Here is a 20386-nt window from a genome sequence, read left to right as displayed (position 1 = left end):
GGTTCTGGTCTGTACTTAATCAGTCAATGCTTCAGTCCTAGCTAACCAGGACCACAGCTCTTAATTCAAAACATCACTCAAATAGCCCTGATATGAGTCTTTACTTCCCTCTAAACTTCACAAGCCAGGCCTCTCTGGTCTGTGTTGTTCTCCCACAGAAAATTTACCCTGGCTCAGAGTTCAAAGGTCTCCATAATTTTCCCCAAAACACATGGTCAGATCTATTACAGCAATATCCCATGAGCCTGGTATTGATTTCTGTCCTTAGTTAGACCTTACATTCCTGTCATAAAACACCATGACCAAAAGCTACTTGGGGAGGAAATGGTTTAGTTCACCTTACAACCTGCATGTTGCACTCTGCAAGAACTAAAGCAGAAGCCAGGAAGGAACACCACCTACTGGTCTGCTCACCACGGTTTGCTCAGCCTGATTTCTTCTACCATCCAGAACCAGTCCTACCCGGTGGCACTGTCCCCTAGGGGCTGGGCCCAGCTATAACCATTAATCATGAAAATGCCCTACAAACTTGCCTGCAGGCAATCTCATGGAGGGATTTTCTTTTTTTCTTCTTCTTCTTCTTTTTTAAAGATTTATTTATTTTTATTTATATGAGTACACTACAGCTCTCTCTTTTTTTTTTTTTTGGAGCTGAGGACCGAACCCAGGGCCTTGCGCTTGCTAGGCAAGCGCTCTACCACTAAGCTAAATCCCCAACCCCTACAGCTCTCTTCAGACACACACTAGAAGAGGGCATCGGATCCCATTACAGATGGTTGTGAGCCACCATATGGTTGCTGAGATTTGAACTCAGAACCTCTGGAAGAGCAGACAGTGATCTTAACCGCTGAGCCATCTCTCCAGGCCTGGAGGGATTTTCTTGACTGTGGTACCCCTTCTCAGATATCTCAAACTTGTATCAGGTTGGCAAAACTAAATAAATTAATAAGTAAAAAAACAAATAAATAAAGCGGGATGGAAGGGCTCCACCCCCACCAAACCTCTCTGTTTTTCTCGATACACACCAGTTTAGAAGACCTCTTTGGCCGTACTGAGTGGGCTTGTGGGATTTCAACAACATATAAATGACACGGATTCCGACGCCACATTTTCCCATTTATATCCATTAGGTACTGCAGAATGAGGAGTTTGAAAAGGAAGACGGGAATTCCAGTCTGAACCTAAAGAAGAAAACGTGGGCTTTTGAGTAGGATGGCAGCCATTTCTCTCAGTTATGAACTGGCCTGTTTGTCCCTTGACGGGATACATGTGGAGAAAGGAGGCAGTCAGTATCAGGGAACCATGCCTTCCTCACGGTCGTTGGATGATGCCAGGACACTTACCGAAGTGCTCACATCGATGTGGAATATGACCGGCGTCTTCTGATAGTTCTTCTCCAAGAATGGCAGGAGGGCGCTCAGGACGTGGTTCTCGTCTATGTGAGGCTCTGTCAACCGAATAATTTTTAAAGGCACCGTCTCATCCTGTAGCTTCGTCTTCAGTTTTTTGTGCAACGTGTTCACGTAGAGAGACTTTCCTACAATGCGAACATACAAAAATTAGGCCCCAAACCTACAGACCAGGAGAAACAGAACACGGAAATGTCTTAGAAGTGACTCTGCTTGATTCCGACCAGGGACTACTTAGTGGCTTCATTTCCCCCGAGACTTCAGGTTCCCTGTCGACCACCCACCGATCAACTTTGCTGTTCCCTGGCTACTGATGGTGCATCTAAGTCAGTGATGGCAAAAGCTAGAGTGTGAGGAAACTCTCCCAACAGAACAGGGTGGTCAAGGAAGAGTGGACAGCACGGAAGAGAACAAACGGCAACCAAGGAGGCAAGGTCAGGGTTTCTTGTCAACCACAGCCAACACTGATGCCAGAAGCCAGCAGAGGTCACAGAGGAAAGAAACTGCAAGAAAGGAGGTGCTTAGGAATTGCCCAACTTTCAAAACTAGGTGAGAAAGGACAGAGTTCTTACTGGCTTACAGGTAAGGAAGAGCCAAACCCCTGATGAGTGCCTCATCAGAGTCACCCCTGCTAGAGAAGGAAGCGCGTCACTGGGCAGTGTCTGAGAGGGGCCCTTCATTACCAACGCCAGCTCTTTCAGAGGTCACGATTCCCACACACAGCCCATCTCTGAACACAGTTGCTGCTGACTGGATCTGCTTCGGGACCTGATAATGGTTCTCCAGGTAGGCTTGGATGTCCGGCAGTGGGGCCTGGGGCACCAGGGGGACTTTGTGCTGGCTGAAGGTGGAGGGAATGTAGCAGTGCTCCCGGGCAGCATCGCAGAGTATCACCAACTGGTAGTCTTCACGGTGCACCTGTGTGCTCAGGCTCTGGAAGAGCTCCTCTGCCTGGCAGCCCACTTCATAGCTCAACTGATCTGCGAACAGCAAGCTGTAGACCTTGTGCTCCTGGGAGTCCAAAGTGAGGCAGCGTCGCAGGAATAGTTCCACCTCCTCGATTGTGGTCCCTGGGGTGCAGAGCAGCACCTCATCAAAGGTCGGCAAGGGCTGCATGGGGTCCTGCATGTATATGGCCAGCGCAGCTGACAACACCTCAGAGTGGCCGCACAAGATCAGGTTAGGCTGGCCAACCTGCAGGCCTTTGGGGAGTGGCCGCTCCACAGGAGAGCCACCCAGCCTGGCCAGATGAGCCAGGCATCTACCCAGGGTATCTAGGTCCAGACAGCTCGGCAGGAAGGCACTCATGCACTCTAGGGATTGCGTCATAATAACCCGAAGCTTGCCCATTAGGGTGGACTCAGAAAGTAGCTGCTGAGGCAGCTTTCTCATAGCCTCCTGCAGGCAGTGTCTGGCAGCCTTGTTTTCACAGGCACTGGTAGCTTGTATGAGCTCCTGGACAGTGCATTTGCCTTTAATGAAGGACAGCATCATGAGGGCAGCCTCACTAGGTCTGGGCTTCCTGAGCTCGCTGCTTAGGTAGACCAGCTGCTCAGCTGTGTACAAGTTGAGGTAAAAGTGTGTAGCTCTCTTCTGGGCGACCACTGTTTTCCACTCGTGTAGGAAGTCCTCCATCTGCCTGCAGAGTGCTCCCAGGAGCTGAATGACATCTCCACTCTCTGTCAGCTGGTTCAGCAGCTTTGAGCCAAAGTCCATGGAGATGCCCCCACCGGGGCAACAGTAGACCTTAGCAGTCCAAGTCCTGAACAGCATGTTGCCCGCACAGTGCAGGTTTATGAAGACATGTACAAGCCGCTGCATGTTGCTGAAGACCTGGGGAAAGGGAGCCATGAGGCCAAAGCAAAGCACAGGCCCGCAAGGGAGATGAACTACCCTACCCACACCTGCCTGCTTACAACTCTAAGGTCTCAGGCTAGCTCGCCTCTCACAAAAATCTGCCTAATATTCACTACACCACAGTCTTTCCTTCCATAGTTACATGGGTTAATAAGGACCACCCATCGCCTTCCCTTCCTTTTCCTTTTCCTCTTATTGGTTTTGTATCCCTGGCTATCCTGGACTTCACTAGGGAACTAGACAGACCTTGAACTTACAAAGATTCCCCTGCCTTTGCCTCCTGAATGCTGATATTAAAGGCCTATGTTACCATGTTCAGGGAAAGACAAGGGACGTCAATGTAAATACTATGTGGGGGCGCATTTGTGAGTGTGTGTGTGTGTGTGTGTGTGTGTGTGTGTCTGTGTGTAAAAAGCAGGGTCTCATGTTTCCAAGCTGGCCTCAAATTCAAGATCCTCCTGCCTCGACAGGAGTATAGAGGCTGTGAAGTGATTGTTTATTTCTAAGAACATCTGTTGGTCATCTCTTCTCCACAGCTGATCATAGGTCCTCCTGAGGAAGATCTGCTGCTAATTAGGTCTACCCCACTTCAGATACTTCTCAGGGGTTGTGATTTGGGGTACCATGCATCCTGCAGAACCACGGCATAGCTGTATTAACCAAAAGCCTACTCAGACCCTTTTCACTCAGTAACAAAGTGACTGGCCTGGCTTGGAGCCTGTGGATGGGCAGCCAGAGGGACTCTGTGGACGGGCAGCAAGAGGGACCCCTGTGGATGGGCAGCCAGAGCCATTTGCTCACCTCGGAGAATGTCTCCACTTCTACATTGCTGCTGTGGTCTTTCCTGCCAGACATTAGCATCAGCTTGTTTAAAAGCTCCTTTAGCTCCTCTGTGGAGTATTTGCGAAATGCCTCCTGGTAACCATGGTCATCAGGGAGGAGGAGGTGGAGAACAGTGTCTGGGGAAACCTGGGAGGTAGCACACATTTTTAAGTTAGTTTTTGGTACAGAGTCCCATGACTTTGTAGCAAGACCACAGGGCCATACAAAAGTGTACCAGGACTTTGAGAGGTTCACCTTTTGGCCATCTTTGGGGGCCTGGATAATGTAGATGCCCCTGCTGTTGATTGCTGTGGCCAGGGACAGAGACGAGAGCTCCACAGACCCATGGCTTTCCTTCACTGTCTTCAGCCACTCCAGGTTCCTGGCAGAGTCTTTCTATTGGGACAGAAGCGGAGAACAGGCTGGAGAGAGCAGACATGCCCTCGCTGGTGCTCAGCTGCTCCCCCCCTTCCCCCCCACCCCCGAGCACATGTGCAGTGTCTGCTCGGGGTGTCCCCTGGGCTCTGTCGTGCAGCATCAGTCAGGCTTCCACTGTTCTTGAAGCCCTAGCTGGCAGGTGTAGAGCATTAGGGCTTTGGGTTTATTTATGGACGCGTGAGAAACAGCCACACATGCACCGCAAAGCTCACCACACACAACAGTCGGATAGCAGAGCGTTAGGGAGCCTCGAGCTTTCTTGTTTCTTCCTCTTCTTTTTGGAAATTTCTTACTTTGAGCAAGAAATACATCTTGAACCCCAGCACTTGGGAGGCAGAGGCAGGAGAATCTCTGTGAGTTAGAGGCCAGCCTGGTTTCAAACAGATCTTCCTGCCTCTGCCACCTGAGTTCTGGGATTTAAAAGTGTGTGCCACCATACCTGATTAATTTAGTTTTTAAAATTTGAGCATTTTCTTATCCATTCATGTGCTTCATGTGGATGCCTGGGCCATGAGAGGCCAGAAGAGGGTGCTGTACCCCCTGCAACTGGAGTAATGGAAGGTTGTGAGCCACCACATGGGTGCTGGGGCTGAGCCACTGTTAAGCCTGAGTGGTAGATTCTTAATGTCCATTCGTGATTTCTGAGCATGACCAGTGGAGAAAGGAAAGCATGCATTATGGGCTGTCATTTGCATGTGAGCTTTTAGCAGAAAGTTTGCAAACTTCACTTTCCCATAGGCAAGGTTTCACCATGGTCCTTCCAGCCATCCTTCCCTGCTTCTTGGGGCAGAGACCAAGCAAGCCATTTTCTATGTGACTTCCTGACTCAAGAGAGAACACACGTTCCTGTGCACAATGGGGATCTGTCACGAAGCAGGTCTGTCAGTGCCAGCCTTGCCAAAGCCCTTGGGATCTGTAATAGCAGTCAGCTATTACACTTAGTCTGCCTTGGGCCCTGAGTAGACTTACCAGCTTATCTGGCAGGTGCTGGTCATTGTCCAGGGCCCTCCAGAGTTCCTGCAGATGGTTCATGAACTCGTTGAAATCTGTGTTTGCACCCAGCTTGTACAGGAGAGAAGCGTAACCTTGCACAGCATCGTGGAAACAGGCCACGCGGTCCACATCAATGTCATTCTCTCCCGCAGAGATGGAGGCCAGGTCCACAAACACCTTGAGTTCATTGATATCTTGAGAGGCGGAAAGAGGAGATTGGCACACAACCATGCTGAATTTTGGACAGTAATTCTAAGTGAAGCTATAACTGGACACCAAGCTAATGTCTTGGTTTGACCCACTTCCTGCTTTTGCTAAGAACACTGACCATATTGAATCTATTGACTGACTTCTAATCTTTACCAGGTAATACATCTCAGGCCTTACACTAGGCTTGCTGTGCACAGTAGCCTTGACTCTACATAACGTCACTTAAACAGAGATGGCCAAGGCTCAGCTGGTAAAGAATATGCTGACAGTGAGACAAACTGAGATAACTCTCCACAGGCTTCCAATCCGCTCAACAGATAGGCATCGAGGTGGAGCCAAAGCCCACAGAAGGAAGCAACTCAGTGAGAGCTGGAGCCAGTGCAGCCTCGGTGGCAGCAGGAGGTACACCTTCCTCCTGCAGGTCCAGGGTATAACAGTCTGCTGCCTGCCCTCTTTCCATCCCTCCCCGCTCTTCACTTCCCCACCCTGCTTCTGCTCTTTCTAACCCACATAACGAAACAAGCTACCAAGCTCTCTGCTGGATAACACCTACACGAGGGTGTTACAAAAACACCATCTAGACAAGAGCCATCCTGTTTTCTGGAGAAGACTAAACGGGGAGGACAACTGGAGGGACAGCTCAGTGGTTAAAGCACCAGATGCACTTCCAGAGGGCCCAGGTTCAGTTCCCAGTACCCACATGGCAACTTACAACTATCTAAGGCTCCAGTTCCAGGGGATCTGATACCTTCAGGCCCTTCTAAGTACCAGGCATGTGAGGGCGCATAGACACACGTGTAAGAAAAATGCATAAAAACACACCTATGTAATTAAAAAATGAAAGGCGGTGGTGAACACCTTTAATACCAGCATTCGAGAGGCAGAGGCAGGAGGATCTCTTGTGAGTGTGAGGCCAGCCTGCTCTACAGAGCTGAGTTCCAGAACAACCAGGACTACACAGAAAGACCCTTTCTCAAAATCAACAACAGCAAATAGGCTGGAGAGATGGCTCAGGGTTAAGAGCACTGACCGCTCTTCCAGAGGTACTGAGTTCAAATCCCAGCAACCACATGGTGGCTCACAACCATCTGTGAACTCTCTTCTGGTGTGTCTGAAGACAGCTACAGTGTACTCACATGCATAAAATAAATAAATAAATCTTTTAAAAAAAAAGGTACTTGCTGGTCTTGGAGGGGACCCAAGTTAAGTTCCCAGCACCCACATAGTGGCTTTCAACCAATTATAACCTCAGTTCCAGAGGATCTGACACCCTCTTGACCTCCACAGGCACCAGACACATATTGGTTGTATTGGCACACATACATATGTGAAAATACTGTTACACACAAAATAATAAAATTATAAATGAAGGGCTGGAGAGATGGCTAAGAGCACTGACTGCTCTTCCAGAGGTCCTGAGTTCAAATCCCAGCAACCACATGGTGGCTCACAACCATCTGTAATGGGATTTGATGCTCTCTTCTGGTGTGTCTGAAGACAGCTACAATGTACTTATACATAATAAATAAACAAACAAACAAATAAATCTTTATAAAAAACAAAAATTAGGGGTTGGGGATTTGGCTCAGTGGCAGAGCGCTTGCCTAGGAAGCGCAAGGCCCTGGGTTCGGTCCCCAGCTCCGAAAAAAAGAACCAAAAAAAAAAAAAAAAAAAAAAATTAAAAATTAAAAGACTAAAGGAAGTGGTTTAAAAAAAACAGACCTGGGGTTGGGGATTTAGCTCAGTGGTAAACAGACCTTCAGCTATTCACAGCAAACAGGGAGTGACAAAAGAGCCCCGAGACACCATCTGAGTAAAGTGTGTGTGTGTGTGTGTGTATGTGTGTGTGTGTGTGTGTGTGTGTGTGTGTGTCCATCAACGAGATGACTCTGCCTCTTCTCCTAAAGAAGAAGGCAAGGAACAACTGTCCATCTGGTGCCATTGGCAGGACCTAGGCCAGCCCAAGGGGTTGACGATACCTTTCAGAGCCTCGTGCAGCCAGTGGACAAGCTCCGTCTGCAGGGCGAGTTCCTCCAAGCAGCGGTGGCGAAGCTCACTGATGTCTTGGAGCAGCTCTTTGGCCTTGATGAACTGTGGGCTGATCTGGTTCAGTTTCTCATTACGAAAGTCCTCAAAGTCATCTGCCTGGAAGGTGAAGTTTAGCTTGTACTGGCCCTGGTTAGCCATGCCTAGGCAGGAACAGCCAGCCCATAGCAAGTGCCCGTCACACTTCCATTGAGGACCACAGGATTCCTCCTTTCTGGTCAGCAGTACTCCTGCTCCTTCCACTTCTTGCTCCCCATACCCAACCTCCCACTCCACACCAGAGCTTACATGGTCTCTGAAATCTGTTTCTCATCATAGCACTTCGAGGTCTCTCTGTCTCTCTCCATCTCTGTCTCTGCCTCTCTCTTTCTCCCTCTCCCTCTCTCTGTATATATAGATAGGATATATATACGGATGAATGGATGGAAGGATGGATGGATGGATAGGTAGGTAGATATAGATATAGATGTAGGTGTGTGTGTGTGTGTGTGTGTGTGTGTGTGTGTGTGTGTGTGTGTGTGTGATGGTTTGCAAATGCTTGGCCCAGGGATTGGCACTATTAGAAGGTGTGGCCTTCTGGGAGGAAGTGTATCACTGTGGGGGTGAACTTGGAGACCCTCCTCCTAGCTGCCTGAGGATGCTTAGTTTGTTCCTGGCTTCCTCCGGGTGAAGATGTAGAACTCAACTCCCCCTGCACCATGCCTGCCTGGGTGCTGCCATGCTCCTGTCTTGATAATAATGGACTGAACCTCTGAACCTGTAAGCCAGCCCCAATTAAATGTTGTCCTTATACGAGTTGCCTTGGTCATGGTGTCTGTTCATAGCAGTAAAACCCTAACTAAAACAATATATATACACATATATTTTTCCCCTATTTTACTGATCAGCCCCAAAGGCAGCCATGGTGACCCATGCCTCTTATTTCAGCACTTGTCTGAAGGCAGAGGCAAGTGGATCTCTGTGAGTTTAAGGCCAGCTGCCACACTGGTCTACATAGCAACAGCCAGGACTGCCATACTACATAGCTAGACTCTGTCTCAAAATAGAGACAAAAGACCTCTCATCCCAGCTCTGCTGGGTGATGTGTTGCTGCTGCTGCTGCTGCTGCCTAGAGCTGATACAATTACATCTGGAACAAATGCCTTCTGTGTTTTTATGACCTTATTAAAGAACACGGAAAAGGAGGCCATGAATTTGAAAGAGAGCAAGAAGAGACACAAAGAACAGTTTGGAAGCAGGAGAAATAACTATACTCTCAAACATAATATAGCAGAGCATGGCCTCTTCTTGGGTTGCCAATCCCCATGAAACCCATAAGCTATCACCTTACTCAGGAAGAAAGATGGAGCAAAGCCCCCATACAGGTGAGCAAAAAAAAAAAAAAAAAAAAAAATGAGAGCTTTGCTGCTCCTAACTGCTTAAACACCACCCCAAGCCACACTGCCAAGCCAGAAGCCCCACCCAACTCAACCCAGAAGCTCCCCTCCCTTGGGGAGATCCTTACCCCTCTCGAAAGCCAGCAAACAACTTACAAAGTTTAACAACGGGTTAAGAACACTGAAGTCACCGGTCACGCCCAAAGCTCTTCGGACCTGCACGATGACCTTGGCAGAGCTGACAGCCTGATACAGGGTATGGTATTCTTTGATCTGCCTAACACGCTGTGAGATCCAACCTTTTCTGTCCTGGGGGTCCAGAGTGCACATGAATTTAAGATCAACATTCAGTTCGTCATATTTATCTTTAAAGTCTCTGAAGATGACATCAACATCAGCAAAGGTGATCTCTCCTGATCTCAGATTCATGTAGAGCTTGTAGAATTTCTCATAACAAGGGTAGTACAGGTGGTCGACGACGTCTGGAAGCGAAAGCTTCAACTCTCTGCGGTCCTGATCCAGAGTATCATTACTCAGCAACTCTGCTGTCTCATGCCAGAAATCCTGGAAGACATGGCTGTCTTTCAGAGAGTCTAGCTTGCTTGCCATTTCTAGGATATCAGGGCTCAGGTAGTAATGTGTCTTCCTGTTGGAGAATGAGGAATTGGGGGGCTTAATCACAGCTTCATTTAGTTTCTTATTGCTGAGGTCTTGAGAGTGGATCCTTTCGATGTTTCCAAGCTCCACTATAGAAACCAGAATTAAAGGGTGGTGGTTAAATTTCTCATCACAGGAGCATTTTACTTCACTTTCTTGTATTTTGTCCTTTCTCTCTCTTTCCCTCCCTCCCCACCACCCCCTTCCCTATCTCTCTCTCATACACACACCTCTTTTTGAGACAGTGAAACAGAGAGAGCAGTGCCTGTCCCCTGGCACTGGGGTTAAAGGCCTGTGCCACCACCAGCAGCTGGCTTCACTTCTCTTTCTTAGTGAGGGAATGGACAAAGTCTGGATATGTAGGCATATTATCCTCCAAATTGCCAGGATTGTGGCCATGTGCCAGGGTGGGCAGAACTAGAGTTTGCTTTTCAGCACTGGGGACAGCTCCCGCTGCCTGGAAACACTAGGCAAGTGCTCTGCTACTGATACACAGCCCTGGTTCTTTCTCTAGATGCTTCTCTAAGAAAAGAAATACAACCGCCAGGGTCATTTCCCTGCAGACCACCTCTCCTCCACCTTGGCTTTGTCAGTTTTCACAAGGAAACTGGGTATACAACTGGACAAAAAGGTCAGTTGGAAAACGTGAACCTTTTCTCTCTCCCTTCTAAAGACCACACTAATTGTAAAATAGAAACTATACCTTAAAAGTCAGAAACTGGCTGGCTGAGGTGGCCACACCTTTAATCCCAGCACTCAGGAGGCAGAAGCAGGTGGATCTCTGTGAATTTGAGGATAACCTGATCTACATTGCATCTAGTATGGGCAAATATGTGTCATACACAAAGGATCAGTCACCAGGTCTGCCCCCAGGCTTCCCAGCAGCATGAGAGATAAGCAGAAGCAACATTCGGTTCCTAGGGCAGTGACCTACGTGGTGCCCTCTCCTCCTAGCCAGGCACCTAGAACTACAGCAGACATTCCCAGACACGCAATGACTCAGACCTCACCTCAGGTCCTCTGTCTCCTCCTCAGCAAGGTAGATAACATGTCTGACAAACAGAGTCAGAGGAAGAGGTTGGGGATGTACAAGGGAAGAGGCCCAGGGGACGCCTAAAGGATAAAAGAAAGCCTAGAGCTCCCTGACTGATCTAGCCATGATGATGCTCCCCATCTTGGGAGAATCACTTCCCCTGGTGGGAAATCAACAGAGAGTTCTAGATGGGAACGTTGGAGGGATGCTTGCAAGCATGTCAGTGAACTCAGAAGTCATGCTGATTCCCTCTGGCGAATGCAAGTGAACTCAGATTTAAAAAAGAATCTGAGACCCAGAACCCATATAAACCTTGGGTGGGCATAGCAGCCTGGCTGTAATTCCACCCTGGGGAAGCAGGGATAGAGGAATCCTCAGAGCAAACTGGCTAGCAAGGCTAGACACAGCAAGCCCTGGGTTTGATTGAGAGGCCCTTTCTCGTTGAATATGGTGAAAGAGGGCTCAAGAAAGATTCCCAGTATCTACCCTGGGCCTCCACATGCACATGCACCCAAGTACACGTGCACACACACACACACACACACACACACACACACACACACGGAAATTAAAGATTATTGTTTTAAAGCAGCTCCCCACCCCGCCCCAACTCTGCCTCTACTCTGCCCTCACTGTGCCTTCCTCCACCCTTCACCCTGAAAAGACCCTTAGTCTTTAGTGCCACTCCTGGGGCCCACCTTGCACGAAGTGTTTCACTCTCCCAAGCTGCGTCAGGAGGCTCTCCACGTATCTCTTCTCTCGCTTGAGGAAGAACAGATCGTCCTTTCTCCTGTCCAGCAAGCCCTTCATATCATAGACCTTCTCTTGGAACTGCAGCCTCTGACTATCTGAAAAGTAACTTGACAGCTCACACAACCCTGTATGTCTTCCATGTAATCTGCTGCCTCTCTCTGAACTTTCTCCGTGGTCAGGGCAATGAGGAGGGACCAGGAAGACTCCCCTCAGCCAGTCGATGAAGAGAGTGGCAGAATAGGCTCTTGCTGCCTCCACCCCACTGCTCTCTCATGATACTCCTCAGATTAAGCTTCTCGGCTCTCCAGTAAGAGCTGCTGGCAGTTATGGAGCCCAGAAACATCCCATCCCCTGTCCGCAACATGGTGTGCCCAAGCTCTCTCCCTCTTTCCCTTCTCAGCAGGCTGAGGCTATCTCAGTGTGATACTTACTTATGTCCCAGATACCAAGAAACTGACTCTTGTACTTTAGGATCAACTCCAGCTGTCCAACCACAATGGTGCCATTTTCAAGTTCCCCTGCAACCTTCTGGAACACAGACTCAGCAGTGACCATCAGCCGCCTGCCTTCCTTCGTGATGTGGTTGGTGATGTTTTCATTGGTTCCTGATCAGAGGGAGGGTGCATAGTTCAGAGCCTGGGTCTCCTGACCGATCAGTTCCCACCAGGGATCCCTGATAACTCCACCTGCTACAGCAGCGCTCAGGCAGTTTCCAGTGTGACAACATTTGATTGGTGCACGGCTACAGGTTCTAGGTACATCCTGGACCACCATGCTCCCCACCATCACTGTGAAACTTACAATCAATTTAGATGACAAGATTTTAAATACATTTACTTTTAACTCCCAGAAAATCTCTTTCCTGCTATGATCAGATTTGTATTAAAAGATCATGCCGGGTTGTGTGCGCTGGCACACACCTTTAATCCCAGCACTCGGGAGGCAGAGGCAGGCAGATCTCTGGGATTTCAAGGCCAGCCTGGTCTACACAGTGAGTTCCAGAATACCAGAGCTGTGACATAGAAAAACCCTATCTCAAATAAGTAAATCAACTATTAAAAATTAAATAAATAAATAAAAATAATCTTGTTAATCTGTGTCATCAAATACCAAGAACCCTTATCCCCACTTTAAATCCATGAAAAAAACTGGGCATGGTGGATCCCATGCACTCTGGAAGTATAAGCAGGCGGATCTGAGTTCAAAACCAGCCAGTTCTCCATAGACCAGCCAAGACTACATAGTGAGAGTCAGTCTCGGAAAAAGAAAATAAACCAACAAAAAGCCTGAAACAACTGAGATGCTCTTCAGCAGATGGACAGATCAAGAAACTGTGGCAGCTCCGTGATAAAAACAGAACTCAGCTGTCAAGCAACACGCAGACAGGGAGGAGCTTCAAACACAGAGTCCTGTCTAGGAAGAGTCTGTCTCTAAGTCGACAAGTGTCATACGTTTTCAAGAGTGGGATATTCTACAAAACATAAACTATAGGAGAGAGAATAAAGAGGACCACAGGTCCTTGGCACAAGGAGTTTACTGTGACACTGTGCTGCACCAAACATGCCGACCCAGAGAACCCTACGAACCCCAACTTGAGTGTGATAAAGGACACATCACATGTGTCCCTATGTGAACAGCAGCGCATGGGTGCTGGGGAAGCTGTGTGGGAACTATGTTTTCCGATGAATTTTTCTAGAAAACCTATCAATTGCACGCACGGGCGCACGCATGGGCGCACGCATGCACGCACGCACGCACGCACTTGATACTCTCAAGCTGTCAGCAAATGCCTACAGCACCTACCTAAGCAGTCACACATTTTTGCCTCATACCTCCCAAGCCTTGAGGGGCTCTCTGTCCAAGATCCGGCAAAACTGAGAATTACAATCTGACCTGGACCTTCAGTGCTAAACCCAGCACATTACCACTACAAGATCTAAACAGAGCAGCCCACACGAGATGCACAAAGAGCCTTCAGGGGAAGGCGTAAATAACACTTGGGATCTATGACCCCTGTGAGGATCAGGTGGGACTTCCCGTTCTGTTGATGAAATCACTGCTCTCATAGTCAATGTTCTGAAGGCCACCTGGGTTTGTTTAGTGCATACATGTGTATGCATGTGCGTTCATTAAATGTGCATACATGTACAGGCAGTCCAGAAACAGTAACCAGAGTCTCCAGTGAACCTGAAGCCCGGCCAGTAGCTGGCCAGCCTCGGGAATCCTTCTGTCTCCACCCTGCAGTACTGGAGCTACTGCAGGTACCTGAGTGCCATCCAGCCACCTGTTACCGCAGCAGGTGTTTCACCTGCAGAGCCATCTCCCCAGCCACCTGTTACCGCAGCAGGTGTTTCACCTGCAGAGCCATCTCCCCAGCCACCTGTTACCGCAGCAGGTGTTTCACCTGCAGAGCCATCTCCCCAGCCCAACCGTAGCTCGTAATGCTGCGTACAGAGCAGCCAGTCATCTGTACTCTGCACCTCATATCCCTTCATTGGGAACCTGAGGCCTTCAGAAGGGCTATCGGGGAGGCAGCATGGCGGCTGGTGTGCAGTAGCACTCAGAGAATCCTGCCTTTTGTCCTCCTCATCTGGCAGGATGCCCATGCCTGTCCGGGTCCCTCCATTCTTCCTTATCAGCACATCAGCTGAATGTCGAGGTCAGGAGTACACCACCCTCGCCAAGCTCCCCACAGACACCAGAACATACCACACAGTTTGAAGAGCTGCCTCACATCTGGCCACTTGAGCAGGTATTTGAAGATCTCATCCACATCAGACACCAGCTCCCCATTGTGCACAGGCCATGACTTGGTTATCACAGCAGACAAGAGGGTACCAAATTTCTGCAAATCTTGACAGGAGAGCCCTTCAAGGACACTGGTCTGAGACTATAAAAAAAAAGAGTAAGAAAAGGAGACAGTAATGTCTTAGTAGTTTGTTTTGAAATAAGAGAAACATGAAAACGGGGTATGGTAATCCTAGCATTTGGAAAGTAGAAGTTATAGGCCAGCTGAGGCTATACAAAAAATGCAAGGTCAAGCCCAAGCTAAGTGAGACCTTATCTTAAAAAATAATTTCTTCAGAAGTTATCCTTAGAGGAGTGACTGTAGGTGATGGACAAGTTACGGAAGCGAATATGAAGGCAGCTGTCTTCCTGGTTCTGAGGACAGAACGTCTTTCCAGTTCAGGGTCTGTGGTGGGTTTTTCCATTTGTGGTGGTGAGTACACACAGAAAAAGTGCACTGAGGAAGTGCACGATCCAGTGGAAGCTCCAAGGCGTCCGTGCCGTTCCGCTCTGACTGCAGACAAGTTAGCTGAGTTCCACACTCTCTGGAGCTGGTTAACTTCAGTGTGTGCTTTTGTGGTTGTTTGTGTTTTAATTGCCACATTTTTATAATATATTATTTTCTTCTTTTTTCTTTTTTTTTTTTTCTTCTTTTTTTTTTAGGAGCTGGGGACCGAACCCAGGGCCTTGCACTTGCTAGGCAAGCACTCTACCACTGAGCTAAAATTCCCAACCCCTAATTTTCTTTTTAAAGTTTTCAATGATTTCTTAAATCTACTCAAAGTGGTACACAGAGCCTCAATAGGAGAACTGCTCACTGGGGGGATAAAGGAATGGCTAAATGCTTGCCTACTGTGTGTAATGCCCTGGTTCAATGCTCAGCACCACCGACGCACAAATATAGAATAGAAATAAAGTGCAGGCCAGAGAGGTGGCTCAGTGAGTAAAAGTGCCTGACGCCAAACCTAACAACATGAGTTCATACTTTGGCTCCCACAAGGTGGAAGGAGAGAACTAGCCACCAAAAAATATCTTCTGATCTCCATGCATGTATGTATGCCATGGCTGGCACGCGTGCACATGCATGAACACATGCACACAAATGCACGCATGCAGAAACACTCAACTGTTAAGTAGAAAGCACACCATTTCTTGGAGCCCTCTCCTCACACTCGGCCAGCAGGGTTTTGACAAGGTGCCCTGGGCAGGAGGAACTCAAGTAGATGATGAAGGGCCTCAGCGGAGCTAAAACTACAGAAGTGACAGGGAGCAGCTCAGCAAGCTGCTGCTCACAGACACGGCCTTGCCTCTTCTCCACCACCGCAGAAGCAAGAATTATCAAAGTAACGCAGCCCCTCAGCACTGCCCACAAGGGTGTAATGGAGGCTCAGCCGGGGAGATGGCTGGGGAAAGGCCTGTGTAAGCTGCCGGGGAGCATTTTGTTTGTTTCAAGATTCAAAGTCTCACCATGTTGCCCTGATGAGCCTGACCAGGGCTACATAGACAAGGCTGGTTTCGATCTCAGGTACCCACCTGTTTCTCTTTCCCAAATATTTGGATGAAAGGCACATGCCAACACATCCAGCCTAGCAGCTGTGGTTTTGCGTGGCATCTAACAGCCCAGAGAACAGGAAAACCATGCTATTTCTCAAGCAGTTGGATGAGAACACCGGATCTCAGCGTACATATGGCTCTGGACACAAAGGAGGGTGAGCGGACCCCATGGGGTCTCAGAACAAGCAGGCTTAAGCAGCCATTGGCAGGCCATATCAGAAACCCCTGTAAACCCATGCAGGAAAGGCTAGTGACCTGGCAGACAGAGCTCACAGCTTCGATGACACACTTCTCGATACTCCTTGCCACGCTGTCATGGGGTCCCTCATCACAACAATGACTGCTGCAGAAGAAGGAGATCTGCAAACGGGGTGACTCCTGCAGATAAGGAGGGGATGTGAGGGCTGTGAGTGGTACAAGGGCTATTGGGTACCTCACTACAACATCCCAGGGGAACGCCCACGTCTTCACTGCCTCTGTGCACACACTAAGCGTGTCCACAAGCTGAGGAACAAAAAGAAAATAGCTTCTGTAGCAAGGCATAGATAGTGGCTGCCTTGTGCCTGTCATCCCAGCACTTGAGAGCCACCGCAGGAGGACTTGCTGGGACCTTGAAGCCAGCCTAGAATAGAGTGAGACCATCCCAGAAACCCAAAATTTAAGCCCTTTGTCCCACTCTTCGGAAAAAAAAAAAAAACAAAACAAAACCCTGCCAGCACTGGAGCTTGTAAAAATAGGTAAATTTTAAAATATAAGCCATTTCCCTGTACTTCTGTTTTCCTAATATCTGCTGCTTGACAGTTTTGGCTAAAACATCCATGTCACATAAAACCAATCTTCCATGTCAGAAGCCTTCATTCACACTGAAGAAGGGGTGTGTGTGTGTGTGTGTGTGTGTCCCTCCACTGTTGTTGTTTCTATTAACTGCCCAGTACAGTATCTGCAAGGGGACCTCCTTGTTTAGGAGTAGGATCCCCATCATGACAAAATGCTGTCCCTAATCTTCTAAGGGCATCGCACAAGAACTTTGACATTCTTCTGAGGTCAAAAGACAGTGGCCAAACCAGAAACACAGGTCAAAAGTCATGGCTGACCCCCTGCCTCACCACCATCAGCCTTGATGCTCAAGTGCACCCCTCACAACTATTGTGTACTTAGGTTACTGGCCCCCTCTACGGTCGTTCATCTCCAGGAAGAGTGCCCCGACCTCAGGTACCTGTTTGAGCCTCCCTTCCATGTCTCCTAGCAGTGGCCCCTTCCAGCCATACTTCTCAGGGAAGTTGATCCCCACCAACCGTCGCCATACCTGCAAAATTAAAGAGCAACAACCACAGGGTAGAAAGGTGAAGCAGATTGACAGCCAGGTACAGTGGTGCTGACCTGTGGTCCTGGGTACGTGGGAAGTGGAAGAAGATTACTGGAGTTCAGGAGTTCGAGGCTGACTTGGACACCACAGGAAGACCTGTCTTGAGAGGAAAGGATGGTGCATGCTATAGCAGTATTAAGGGCTAAGAGACCCAGGCCTCGAGAACAACAGGGCTCCCAGCTCCTCACTGTCACCGATGAACTGTGTCAGCGGTGTGTCAGGACAGCACTCTGACTCATGTGACAGTTCAGGGCCACCACCACCCTGCCAGCGTGTCACCTCTCTTTGTTTAGAAAGAGTCTCCCCGTTATGCTCCTTCTGAAGAGTTTGAGACAGGCACAGGGGCATGAAGAAACGCTTCCTTCCTCGAGAGTGGGATCGAAGAGCATGATTACAATTTCTTTGGAAGAAGTGTAACTACAATGAACCACATGAAACTGTACCTGTATGTCCTCAATGGCCAACTATGCACACCGCCCCACAGCTGTCTGACTAAGGAGCTCAGGGTGCTGCTGACCCAGCCTGCTCTAAGTGGTTCTTAAAAACACTGTGCTTTCCAGGCCCGTCTGTGCAGAATTTGTGTGCCATTCCCTCTATTAGTGTTCTTCCCTTCCGGGACTAAAATGTCATCTGCAGCAAGTTCCTGGCCTGATGACCTGGCTCCTGCCTTCAGTGTTCCTGCTGAATCCTGCTGAATCCTGCTGAATCCTGCTGAATCCTGCTGAATCCTGCTGAATCCTGCTGAATCCTGCTGAATCCTGCTGAATCCTGCTGAATCCTGCTGAATCCTGCTGAATGGCTTTTTACAACTGGCTACAGAGCTGGTTTCTGCTATGACTTAAGTCACTATTCTTCCATAGAAGAATACAAACCACTGGGCGTGACGGCACACACCTTTAGTCCCAGCACTGGGGAAGCAGAGGCAGGAGGATCTCTGTGAGTTTAAGGCCAACCCAGACTACATAGCAAATTCCAGGACAGTTAGGACTTAAAAGAAAAAAACAAAAAACCGTCACTAGCAGAATAAACAAACAAAAAATCCAAAACAAAATCTTACTTTGCCTACCTACTCTAAATATATACATTTCAAGTACAGATGAGCTTGCCCCACTTATGCAGGGATGCAGAATTAGACATCAGAAAGCCTCCAGTGTATTCTCTTCAAAGTGCAGAGTAACTTTTGCCTTACATATTGCTGCCGAGAGAACCACAGGGCTCTACCTGAGTCCTGTCCTTGGCCACATCTTACCCAAGTGTCAGGACTGAAAAACTAACTAAAACCTGAACTCCAGGATTTGTGTAAGGGGTCTCTACATTTTCTACCTTTTCTGTAAGCTTTCTCTTGCCGTCTCAGGGCAGCCTTTCATACTTGTGACTGTCGGGTTAACTGCAAGCACCACGGGATTCTGTAACCCTTCCTGGTGATGAGCGCAGCAACTGCCAACCACATCGCCCAAACCCAAGCCCTCTGCAGGACTGTAGCCTCTCAGCTTCTCCACAGGTACCTCTGGCTGTTTCCCCACAGAAGAGTGTCCTTTCTGTCCTCCCCATCATTTCAATGTCACACACCTAGATCACAGCCCCAACATCACCTCCCACCGCCCAGGTTAGGCAACCTCCTGACACTGTATCCCCATCACCTCATGGCAAGGGGACCAGGCCCAGCCAGGCCCGGCCACACTTCCCATGTGGCCGTGGGTTGTCAATGTCCCTTCTTCACAGAAGGAAATCCCTGGCTAGAGTTCAGGCCATGATGACAGCTCTTGGGTTGGTGGTGATGGTCCCCAGTCCCTTCCGTTCACACCTATGTGCCTTTGGCAGCTTTGTGGCTCCCAGGAAGGCTTACCGCCATCTCATCGGGATAGGAAAGTTGGACGGCGGCAAAGTTTCTAGAGAGCATGGGGCTTTTAAACACGGTACGCAGCCACTTTCTCGTGGTGTTCAGGGCCTCCTGGAAGGTGGTCCTCACCAAGTCTTCATAAGATTTTGCAACCAGCCCCTCTTCAGTATGCTGTGGACACATGAGAGAGATTACAAAATCTATAGTCACTGTCAATCCTGATGACCTGATCTGATCCCTAGAACCACATGATGAAAGGAGAAAACTGACTCTTACAAGTAGTCCTGACTTCCAGACCCATGCCATGGTGTGGTCTCTGTGTCTCTGTCTCATGCATATGCATGCACAGACACATACACACATGCAATGCAAATTTTGAAAAGAAAAAAACAGAAGGAATAACTTTAAAATATACATTTAATTATCTCCCATTGATGAAGTCAGAGTTGTGTTTGTGAAGAGTCAGTGAAATAGTCCTCTAGCATTTCAAATGGAGGCGCATAGACTGAGACGGGCAAAAGACACACAAACATGAGGGAACACTATCTCAACTGCACAAGGTGACTGGAGGGGATTAGAAGGACCAAAATCAAAGAGAGGTACAGAGATCTGGGGTGGCAGATATGGAATGCAGCTCTGTCCGGCAAGCACAGAGAATGAGGGGCCAGAGCGCTGCCAGCTGATGAAGGCACAGGGGCAGGTGCGCTGGACCACCTCAAGGGAGGCCGACTCTGCTCCCCTGTGCTCAGGGGTAGGAAGGTCCCCAGTGATTTCTGTCAACAGCGGGAAAGAAGTACCCAGCTATCGGTGACATCCTGCTCCAGTTCTTTAGCGTGTCCTTAGACATCAGAAGCCCTGTCTACTTATAGCCTCCTTCTCTCCCTCCAACCCAAGCCCCAGTACCGCCTCCAACCCAGAGAGAGCTCAGCTGGAGCAGGGCCTCGACCACCTCCCTCATGGCTGAGTCAGCCCAGGTTCCCTTTCAAATCAGGGTTACCGGAAGCCCACGCCTCCGAAACTGTGTCAGACAAGTCCCACTCACCTCTGGAGGACTGAGCTGAAGCACTGCACAGACAAGCTCAGCAGACAGGGCAGGAGTCTGGTAGAATTGTCTGTCAGCAGTGATGCTGCAGACAGTTTCATGGAGGTCTGCACACTCAGTCAAGTAGATCTGTGGCAGGCTCTCCTCAAAGATCCTACACAAGAAAAGGACAGAGGAATCACTGAAACGGTTGAGAAAGGAGA

General features: G+C 48.8%; 1 protein-coding gene across 7 annotated transcripts in view; it reads right to left on the bottom strand.

Moving 5' to 3' along the window:
- Rnf213 (ring finger protein 213) overlaps nt 1-20386 on the bottom strand; it is a 99276-nt gene that overhangs the window by 48535 nt on the left and 30355 nt on the right. For all 7 annotated transcript variants that reach the window (XR_005490584.2, XR_005490583.2, XM_039087541.2 and 4 more), the window contains 15 exons: nt 20184-20337; nt 19148-19312; nt 17152-17241; nt 16191-16313; nt 14304-14484; nt 12026-12199; nt 11540-11689; nt 9308-9897; nt 7709-7874; nt 5496-5713; nt 4344-4484; nt 4068-4235; nt 2093-3242; nt 1344-1537; nt 1026-1181 (listed from right to left, as the gene is read on the bottom strand). Coding sequence is in view for 5 of the 7 variants with exons in the window: in XM_039087541.2 (XP_038943469.1) it covers nt 1026-1181; nt 1344-1537; nt 2093-3242; nt 4068-4235; nt 4344-4484; nt 5496-5713; nt 7709-7874; nt 9308-9897; nt 11540-11689; nt 12026-12199; nt 14304-14484; nt 16191-16313; nt 17152-17241; nt 19148-19312; nt 20184-20337 (3820 nt within the window). In the remaining 2 variants the exon portion in view is untranslated. The remainder of the gene's footprint in view (nt 1-1025; nt 1182-1343; nt 1538-2092; nt 3243-4067; nt 4236-4343; nt 4485-5495; nt 5714-7708; nt 7875-9307; nt 9898-11539; nt 11690-12025; nt 12200-14303; nt 14485-16190; nt 16314-17151; nt 17242-19147; nt 19313-20183; nt 20338-20386) is intronic.

This window comes from Rattus norvegicus, chromosome 10 (assembly GCF_036323735.1).
Source record: "Rattus norvegicus strain BN/NHsdMcwi chromosome 10, GRCr8, whole genome shotgun sequence".
Taxonomy (NCBI): Eukaryota; Metazoa; Chordata; class Mammalia; order Rodentia; family Muridae; genus Rattus; species Rattus norvegicus.
This window is presented reverse-complemented; position numbering and strand designations above follow the sequence as displayed.